General features: G+C 45.6%; 1 protein-coding gene across 6 annotated transcripts in view; it reads right to left on the reverse strand.

Moving 5' to 3' along the window:
• LOC127046359 (scavenger receptor cysteine-rich type 1 protein M130-like) overlaps positions 1-10,821 on the reverse strand; it is an 809,546-nt gene that overhangs the window by 275,038 nt on the left and 523,687 nt on the right. The window contains exon 3 of one of the 6 annotated variants that reach the window (XM_050943267.1): positions 422-736. The exons of the other annotated variants lie outside the window; for them this stretch is intronic. Within the exon in view, the coding sequence (XP_050799224.1) occupies positions 422-736 (315 nt within the window). The remainder of the gene's footprint in view (positions 1-421; positions 737-10,821) is intronic. 6 annotated transcript variants of the gene reach the window in all.

The raw sequence follows: 10,821 nt of genomic DNA on the forward strand, positions 1-10,821 counted from the left end.
TGTGCCCAGGAGAGAAGGTGTTTAGAGAGGGAGCATTTCAGGTATTTTATACCAAATATTCATAGAACATCAGGGTTGGAAGGGACCAGAAGGTCATCTAGTTCAACCTCCTGCTCAAAGCAGGACCAATCCCTGGACAGATTTTTGCCCCAGATCCCTAAATGGTCCCCTCAAGGATTGACCTCACAAGCCTGGGTTTAGCAGACCAATGCTCAAACCACTGTGCTATCCCTCTCCCCAGAGAAAAGGAAAGTTAGGGGGATTGAGCCCATCCCCATTATATTGGATTATTTAGGTTTTACTAGAAGCTGGTAGCAGCTCTATTATCCCAGCTCCCTACAGAGTGATATAATTTCATTGCTGCACCCTACTCTAGAATACACGATACTGGGATTTTAGAGACATTGTGTAAAATTCTTACGTGAGCATATGACACTGGCATCATTTGCATGTGAGCACATCTGACTCTCGTGTGATACCCTGGGACAGTACACGTGGTGTGACTCATTCCCTACACACTGGAATTCCTCAGTCCAGATTGGTCCATGTCCTTTTCTGAAGTGAGCTCCTTCTGGGATAGATACAGCAATTCCACACTGTAGTGCATTACAGATAACACTGGCAGCTTTGAGATCAAAGTGTGCATCACAGATTGTAGCCCAGGTGTCCTTATATCTTACTTCCACACGTCCTGAGCACGCACTATCCCCTCCAACAAGATGGAGCTCAATGTGTCCTAGAAAGCCAATGAAGGATGAATATTACAAAGGAGCCTTAGCGAGTTAGGTGTTCCGCTGCCCTAGAACTTTGGCCAAAAGCCGGTCCTGGTGCATTGGGACAGTGCAGACAATTAGAAATAATAATAATAATAATAATAATAATAATAATAATAATAAAAAAGTACAAAAAATGGAAAGACGAGAATTCAACAGCAATTGATATACATTGGAAATTATAAGATGTAGAAAATCAATAAGGGAAGCTAAATCTATCAGGGAAAACTCCATGTTTGGCAGGGCTAAGAACAATAATGAGAACATTTTCAAGTATATTAGGACTAAAAACAAACAAACAAATTGTAACAATGGTGTAGGCCCAATACAAATGGAATGGCAAAATAGTTTATAAATATTTCTAGTTTTGGATAGAAGCAGGATGTGTATTCATATTGTGTGAAGAGGATGAACTATTCTGCTTTCTGTTGGTAACAATTGATGTTAAACAATATCTACTAGGGATAAACTTTAAAAAAAAAAATCAGCAGACCTGAATAGCTTATTAAATCTTGGAATAAGTAGAAATGTAGGACTGCAAGAAACCTCACAAAGTCAGCTAGTTCATCCCCCAACATCAAGACAGGTTTAAGTATACCTAGGCCATCCCTGATAGATGTTTGTCTAACTTATTCTTAAAAGCCACCAATGATGGTGATTCCACAACCTCCCTTGGTACCTTGTTCCAGTACTTAACTATCCTAGTTAGAAAGATTTTCCAAATATCTGACCTGACTCTCCCTTGCTGCTATCTAAGTGGATTACTTCTTGTCCTACCCATCATAGACAGAGAGCCCAAAAGAGGACACAGTGATCCAGCTGAGGCCACACCAGTGCTGTGTACAGCGGGACATTTACCTCCTCTGTTTTACATATGACATTCCTGTTAATACAACCCAGAATGACATTTTCTGTTTTCAAAACAGCATCACACATTTCAGTCTCTGATCCAATATAACCCTAGAACATTTTCTGCAGAACTGCTGCCTAGTCAGTTATTCTCCATTTTGGATTTTTCGCATTTGATTTTTCCTTCCTAAGTCTAGTACTTTGTACTTGTCTTTACTGAATTTTGACTTACTGATTTCAAACCAATTCTCCACTGTATCAGGATCATTATGAATTCTAATATGCTCATCCAAAAAGAGCTTTTGACCTCTCCCAGGTTTGTGTCATCCACACATTATATGAGTTTATTCTCTACTCCATCATCCAAATCATTAATGAAAATATTGAATAGAACCAGGCCCAGGAGAGTGATATTATTTATGTATCCATTGGGACACAGCGACCAGAGAGAAAAGCAACTAAAGCTAACAGGCATATGTCTTACCTAATCCTCAGCATTTCCTTCAAAACCTGGGCTGGCCCAACCTATCCCAGGTACCCCTGCTTCTGGGGACTGGATTCAATCTCCTTCCCTACAGACCCTGCCTCTCCCTCTCTGTTCATCAGGGCTCTCTTTTGATAGTTCCCAAATCCTTTGTTTAATTTTCCCACTTGAAGGGCCCCTCCCGTATCCCAAGCTGGGGGGGGGCGTTATACCCAGCTTGCTCAGAGGCAAAAGTTGAAAGGCCTTTGTCATCACTAAAAAGGGAAGGGAACAGCCCTCCTGTGTACAATACTATAAAATCCCTCATGGCCAGAGACACCAATACCTTTTTACCTGTAAAGGGTTAAGAAGCTCAGGTAACCTGACTGACACCTGACCCAAAGGACCAATAAGAGGAGAAGATACTTTCAAATCTTGGTGGAGAGAAGTCTTTTGTTTGTGCTCTTTGTTTTGGGGGTTGTTCGCTCTTGGGACTAAGAGGGACCAGACATCAATCCAGGCTCTCCAAATCTTTCTGAACCAGTCTCTTGTATTTCAAACTTGTAAGTAACAGCCAGGCAAAGAGTGTTAGTTTTATCTTTGTTTTCTCAACTTGTAAATGTTCCTTTTTGCTGAGAGGATTTTACCTCTGTTTGCTGTAACTTTGAACCTAAGGCTAGAGGGGATTCCTCTGGGCTATATGAATCTGATTACCCTGTAAAGTATTTTCCATCCTGATTTTACAGAGATGATTTTACCTTTCTTTCTTTAATTAAAAGCTTTCTTTTTAAGAACCTGATTGATTTTTCCTTGTTTTAAGATCCAAGGGGATTGGATCTGGATTCACCAGGAATTGGTGGGGGAAAGGACGGAGGATGGTTAAGTTCTCCTGGTGTTAAGATCCAAGGGGTTGGATTGGTGTTCACCAGGAACTTGGTGAAGAAGTCTCTCAAGGCTGCCCAGGGAGGGGAATGTTTTGGGAGGAAAGAGAATGTTCCAGACTGAGGAATCTGGATGGTGGCAGCAAAACCAGATCTAAGCTGGTAGTTAAGCTTAGAGGTGTTTATGCAGGTCCCCACATCTGTACCTAAAGTTCAGAGTGGGGAGGAACCTTGACATGGTGGCAGAGCGGTGGGATCATTTTAAACCGAAAGCCAGTAGGATTTTTTTCTCCTTTCTAGCTGCTTAGAAAGCAGCCTGAAGGCAGAAGTGTTAAATTTTTTGTTTAACAAGGGTCTTTGTTAAGAGAAGGCTTCAAGCTGTGAGCAAGCTGCCAGCAAAAGGAATTTACAAGCTGAATTGTTTTTTCTTTCTTTCTATCTCTCGGGTATAGCTAGTTAGAAAGTCTCTGTCAACTAAGCAGCCCTGAGCTGAGTGCATCTCAGTTTCAGTGAACTGCAGAGGGGTGTGGCCCAGCACAAGAAAGCAGGAAAATGACTACCAGTGGAGCAGCCAACAAACTAGAACTGGCCAGGTTGGAAGCAACAGAGAAAGCAAACGAACATAAGAGACTGATAGAACTAAAACAATTAGAAATAACCAGGGAAGAAACTGCCCACAAGAGAGCTATGGAGGGGAAAGAAAAGGAGATGGAGGCAAAAAAAAAAAAGAGATGGAGGAGAGGGAAAGAGAGAGAAAGCATGAACTGGAATTAGCAAGGGCTAAGCAGAATTTACTAGTCAGCCCTAACAATCCTGCTCCAGGTACTAGAGTTCAGAGTGGGGGAGGAACCTTGACAGCCTTGACCCCTGTATTGTCAGTTAAGTAACAGTGACTGGGGTCTCTGTTACCATTTTCTGCCTTCCTGGCACATGTGGGGAGCTCCAGCAGGAGTTACTCTTTTAACCTTGATAGGAAATGGCAAAATAGCAAATAAAAGAAACAGAGGTAACACATAATATACAGATCTCTCCCACAGTCTTCACAGGGGTCATAGTGAACAAGTAACTGAACTAGAGCTCCCAGGGAGATGCTGTGAAAAGGCTGAGTTGATCCTTGGAGGTTTAAACTGGGGAGCAGTGAGGATCTGGCTGAAACACTGGATTTCCAGCTCACGGGAAATTTTCCTATTTCAAAACTTCCTGTGAACCAGAAATCCCTTCAACAATTTGTTCTGGAAACACCAACACATGGAGTGTTCAACATAAAATCTGCTTCCAGGGACACCTGCAGATGCTGAGCGACACTGACATTCTTCTCAGTTTCACCAGTGCTAAGAGAAAACCAAAAATGTCAATTTCTCTCAGCAGCTGCTGGGTGTCCCATTGTCTATGGTTCTTGGGCAGCCTTGCCATGCAGACTGCCTTGGGCTGGGGATCCCTGGGCTTCCAGACTCCTGAGCCAGCTGGTGTCCCAAATAGCCAGTTGGCCTGGGAGTCTCAAAGCTCTGAGGTCCCTGGTCTGGAGCAGTCTGCAATGCAGGGCTGCCCCAGAGCCACAGATCCTGGGAATCAGGATCCCATCCCAAGATTTCTAAATTCCCTGCTGTGGACCTGGGAGCTAAGCCCTGGTTAAAGCTGGCACTCCTGTCTCCGTGGCAGGGTTGCCCTGGAGCTGCAGACTATAGAACACCAGGATCTATGGTGCTGGGGAAGTCTATATGGTGCAGCTATCCCAGAGCAGCTGACGTGAGAAGACTGGGGTACCTGGCCCTAAGGCAGTCTGCATGGCAGGGCTGGCTGGAGCCCTCCCCGGCCTCACCCTCCCCCCCCAAAGCAAACTGGCACTTAACTATGCAGGTTTCTGCCACAACCCTGCCTGTGGTCTGGAGAAAGTTAATTGCACCCAACTCACTTTCTTGGGAAATGTCAAGTTCAACAAACCAGCATTTTCCAATGAAGTTCCATTTTGTTGGATAATTTCTGACCAGGGACGTAATTTTACCTCTGTATACAGCATGGTGAGAGTGATACTGCATCCAGCTGTGCTGTCCACAGTTTAAGAAAGATATTAAAAAAAATAGAAAGGGTGCAAAGAGCCACAAAGATGGTTTGAGGGCTTGTAAATGTGCCTTGCAGTGAAAGATTCCCCAAGCTCCAACTGTTTATTTTTAAAAAAGAAGATGTGATTATAGTGTTGTGATGGGTTGGATCACAGAAACCCCTTGGGAGCTGCCACATGATGTGTTGAGATTACTTCTGCCCCTGCTTTCCCTGCCAGCTTAGGACTCTAGTACCTTGCCTGTTTGAGCCAGACACGCTTGCCAGCCGCCAACACAGACCCAGGTCTGACCCACATCCCACAAACTGCAGGCTTAACTGAAAGCAGTTTAAGAAGTGTTCCTGTCTCTACCATTCTTCCATTCTATGCATCTGATGAAGTGAGCTGCAACCCATGAAAGCTTATGCTCAAATAAATTTGTTAGTCTCTAAGGTGCCACATATACTCCTGTTCTTTTGCGGATATAGACTAACACGTCTGCTACTCTGAAACCTATCAAGATTCCAAACCACCATTAATGACCCCGCTTTCCATAATTACAATAGGCCTTCAGAATTATTTTTCATATTTCTAGTTTCACATACAAGAGTGATACATTTATACAAATAGGATGACCACACTCAGTAGATTGGGGTAGGCAACCTATGACATGGGTGAAGAAGGCTGCACTCAAGCTGATTTTCAGTGATACTCACACTGCCCAGGTCCTGGCCACCAGTCCGGGGGGCTCTGCATTTTAATGTAATTTTAAATGAAGCTTCTTAAACATTTTAAAAGCCTTGTTTACTTTACATATAACAATAATTATATAGTATAGACATAGAAAGAGACCTTCTAAAAACATTAAAATATATGACTGGCACGCGAAATCTTAAATTTGAGTGAAGAAATGAAGACTCAGCACACCACTTCTGAAAGGTTGCCAACCCCTGCAGTAGATTATAAGCTTTGTAATGATACCTTTTGCATGAAGCATATTCTAGTTACATTATATTCACACTTATTAGCATATTTTCCTAAAACTATACAGAGTGCAACGTCACAAGTGCATAAGTACTTGCACAGGGACAAAACTCTGGTAAGTAGAGGCCTCTTTATTCTAGTAGAGAGAGGCAAAACAAGAATAAATGACTGCAAGTTAAAGCCAGATAAATTCATATTAGAAGCAAGCCACACATTTTTCATAGTGAGGGTGATTAACCATTGAAACAAACTAACAGGGATGCAGACAAATATTCACCTCCTGAAGACTGGATGCCTTTCTGGAAGATGTGCTTTAGCCAAACAAAAAATACTGGCTTCAGTTCAGGAGTAACTGTATTAAATTCTGTAGCCTGTTACCCAGGAGGCCAGACTGTATGATCTAATGCTTCCTTTGGCCCTTAAAATCTATAAAGCTCTGTATCTAAAGGGAAGTTAAATTTGTAAAGTTGAGCAGTCAGACATTCAGAATGCCACACTCATACTGTTCTCTGTATCCTTAATTAGTCCCTTTTGTATTTGCATTGTGATACAGTCTTTAAAAACATAACCAAATATTTGCCCCAGGACCCTTGCCTCATTCAGTGCACAGGACACGTGGTGCTGACTGAATAGGTGGATGGTCAATAGTTCTTTTTATACTTGCTGTTCAGTGTGTGGCCCCAGCGCTTCTGTTCTGCACGTCATCCACGCTGAACTCCCAAAACAGAATTGTTCATTTCTCATGGGCTTTTCTATGTATCTCGTTTCTGCAGTTGCTGAGTGCTTCACAAATATTAAAGAATTTCTCTTCACAGCCCCCCTGGGAGGCAGGGAAGTGTTGTTATCTCCATTTTACACATGGGGAACTGAAGCCCAGAGACACCATGGACAAAATGATCAAAAGTGTCGATTGCTTTTGAGTGCCCAGCTTGAGACACCAGGTCCTGATTTTTCAGAGTCCTTAACATTATACAGCACTTACTATGTTCAGAACACAGCACCTATTGACTTCCATTTACAGCAGTGAGTGCTCAGCACTTCTTCAGACCAGACCTCCACAGTTACAAATGGGCCAGGAATGAGGAACACACAATTAATGACCACCTGTGAAACTTTTGGTTTAATTGACTTGCCAAGAATCACATAGGAACTCTGTGGCAGAGACAGGGATAGAATCCAATTCTCCAGGGTAGCATTCAACTGCCTTAACAAGAGACCCTCCTTTCTCTTTCTGTGATCCCCTGCCTCACACACTGCACACTTCACAGTTTCTGCAACCAGTGAGGCAGGGGCCTTCACAGAACAGCCTCTTTCATGCCACAACTCTGATTCAGAGCAATGTCTAGCATTGGCCTAGTGTGACTGCTATACTTGGCCTGTGGGGGATAGAGCACACACACATGCTGAAGCCAGTTCCCTTGGTTCACTGACTCTCTCCCTGTGCCTGGAGTGGTCCCTGGGCTACTGGTGCAGTGGGGAGAGAGGAAGGATGGCTTAATGGGTGAGCCCCAGCTGCTGCTGTCTGCTGCAGTAACCTGAGCTTGGGAGCTGTGGACACTCTACATGGGCTGTTTCAGAGATTTTGCTCCTCTGGTGCCTCCCAGGGCTGTTGCAGTCATCTCCCTGCTGGGGATACTGCTGCCAAGAGGGCACCACATGCCAGGCTCCTGCTCCTGGCTCCCGGTTCCCATTCCTGTATCTCCTTCTCTTCCCCATCCCATCCCTCTTCCCACTGCTCCATGCCCCATCGCCTCCCCCTTCCTCTCCTCATTGTCCCTTGCCCCTCCCATCTCCCTTTCCCACTGTCCCTTGCCCCGGTGCAGGCACTTAGCCTTCTCCAGGAAACAGGCAGGCACTAGGACCCAGGAAGCAGTGTCTAGCTGCAGAGGTAGCAACCCAGAGCAGCTAGACTCAGCCTCAGGAAAAACGGCTCCATCCCGTCCCCTCTGCTCCCTGCACTGACCCCACCTCACCCCTGCACATGCCTTGCCTCTGCCAATGCCCTTCTGCACCCTCCCAAACTATGCCCATGCTATCTATCCTGTGCACTAAATGAGGCAGGGGTCTCATGGAAAAAATAGCTTGTTATCATGTAATTAAAGATGGTATCTTAACGCATACGTACAAGTGGGCCAAAATAAAGTTACAAAGACAACGTTAATTCTGCCATTTCCTTGTTTTTTTACTGCTCAACTTTGCAAACTTAATGTGCCTCACAAGTAAAGCTTTGTGCATAATTTCCCAGGTTTTTAAAAAAGCAAACTGAAAAGTCAGACGTTCCAAGATGCAGAATCATGTTGCCACTCTGAGGTTGCCTCCCATCTCGGTTTTACCCTGACAGTCTGTTTTTTGGCTTCTGCGTCCGGGTGCCATTTAGGGTTGCCAGGTGCCTGGTTTTCTACTGGAAAGTCCAGTTAAAAAGGGACCTAAATGGCACCTGAACCAAAAGTCTGGTTTTCACAGGGTGTGGGAGGCACCAGGTCATAAATCTTTGCCAGCCCCTGCTCAGCCAGGGCCACTTCGTACCTGCAGGCAGGTTCCTTGAGATGATCCAGAGTGTGTTGAGGGGAGGGAAAGAGGCAGAGAAGGAGGGGTTGGGGGTGAAGGAAAGAGGTGGAGCGGAAGTGGAGCCTTGGAGGAAGAGATGGAGAAGGGTGAGGCCTTGGGAGGAAGAGGCAGAGCAAGGGGTAGAGCCTTGAGGATCTGACTACCAGCCATTAGAAAGATGGCAACTCTGTGACACCCACATGGGTCATCAGCAGGATTGGAACTTTTAGATCCACCACAGGAACCACTTGATCTAATGGAGCAAGTGTCAGTAGTAGTACGTTGTGTGACAAAGTTCCTCCTTTACCTTGGTGGGTCCTGCACTTTTTGGCGGATTTGCTCACCTCAGTGATCTTCCCTTCTAGTGGAACCCACAGTCTGGGTCAACTCCTCCTGTGTCTGATCAGGAGTTTTGAGGTTTGTGGGGGAACCCAGGGCCCTGTGGATTGCAGCTGTCTATAGTGCCTCTTGTAACAGCTGCATGACAGCTACAACTCCCTGGGCTACTTCCCCATGGCCCCCCCCCAAACACCTTCTCCTCATCACAGGACCTTCCTCCTGGTGTCTGATAACACTTGTACTCCTCGGTCCTCCAGCAGCACACCCTCTCACTCTCAGCTCCTTACACCTCTTGCTCCCAGCTCCTCACATGCACACCTCACTGACTAACTGGGAGGATTTTAACTAGCTCCAGACAGCCCTTGATTGGTTTCAGGTGTCCCAATCAATGTATCTATCTCCACTGCCTTCTAGAAAGATCTTAATTGGCCGCCCCAGGTGTCTTGATTAACCTGGAGAAACTGCCATTTGGTTACCATGGTACCAGGGATTTGTTTAGCCTGGGGCTAAAATACCTATTCCCCACTACTTTACTGTAGCCATCTGGCTTTGCCCCATCACAGTTGTCATCCTCTTTGTGGACCAGCACTAGAGGGAGATCAGAAAATTTTGTTGGAGGGTTTGACAGATATTTGCTGACTGCAGGGGAATGGCAAAACTCAGGGATACTGGGTTCCATTCCAGGCTCTGGAGAGATGTGTGTTCGGGGAGTGACAGACCCTTCTTCCTCTGATCTCCCAAGCCTAACCCTTTCAGCCTCCTCCCCGCCAACCTGTCCCTGTCCCAGTCCTGTCTCTTCCCCATCCCTTGCTCTGTGTCCCAGTCCTATTCTCCTTGTCTACTTCGTTCCAGACTCCACTCCTCAAGCTACTCATCGCCAGTCCCAATCTCCTTGCCAAGCCAGTCCTAGACTTCACGTATGGCTTCCCCAGCCAAGTCTGAGTTCCCCCTGTTTTCTGTGCTGTCCCTCCCCTCTGGGGTCCTCAGCTGATCTGTTTCTCACACTTACCTTTGACTTGAGTTGTCCTGTTTGTCCCAATCCCCAGTTTCCTTCCCTAGATGCCTCATCCAGTCTCAGGATTTCTCTCCACACACACTTAGTTTGTGGCAAACTGGAGTGTAAATTTGCCTCGCACTAGCCTGCTGCACACTGAGTGTCTGTGTGGAGCCTGCTGCTGTGCACTAACATTTACCAGGTGCTTGGAAATGGGATAGATCAAAGCACACAAGGGAACTGTTAGGGCTTCTCTTTGGTACCACACTAAATTAGTGCCACTGTATCGATGCAGTGGCACCGAATTAAAGTGTCTAGTGAAAATGCAAGATGTTGGTCAGAGAGTGCTCTCCTGTCCGCATAATTAGTCATAGAATCATAGACTATTAAGGTTGGAAGAGATCTCAGGAGGTCATCTAGCCCAACCCCCTGCTCAAAGCAGGACCAACTCCAACTAAATCATCCCAGCCAGGGCTTTGTCAAGCCAGGCCTTAAAAACCTATAAAGATGGAGACTCTACCACCTCCCTTGGTAACCCATTCCACTGCTTCACCACTCTCCTAGTGAAATAGTGTTTCTCCAACCTAGAACTCCCTCACTGCAACTTGAGACCATTGCTTCTTATTCTGACATCTACCACCACTGAGAACAGCCTAGCTCCATCCTCTTTGGAACCCCCATTCAGGTGAAGACACATGACATCAGTGGAAGAGAGCTCTCCTGTCTACATATTTAGTCCACCTCATTGAGAGGCAGAAGCTCTGCTGGTGGGAGAGCATCTCCTGCTGACATAGTGTGATACAGACACTGCTTTAAGTCGATATAAGTTACATTGCTCGGTGTTGCGAGGGATGTTTTCACAGCCCTGAGCAACATAACTTACATCAACTTAAGCAGTAGTGTAGACAAGGCCTAAGTGCACAGCCACGCAGTCCTCATGGGACTTGGTGCCT

The sequence above is a fragment of the Gopherus flavomarginatus genome, chromosome 1 (assembly GCF_025201925.1).
Source record: "Gopherus flavomarginatus isolate rGopFla2 chromosome 1, rGopFla2.mat.asm, whole genome shotgun sequence".
Classification (NCBI taxonomy): Eukaryota; Metazoa; Chordata; order Testudines; family Testudinidae; genus Gopherus; species Gopherus flavomarginatus.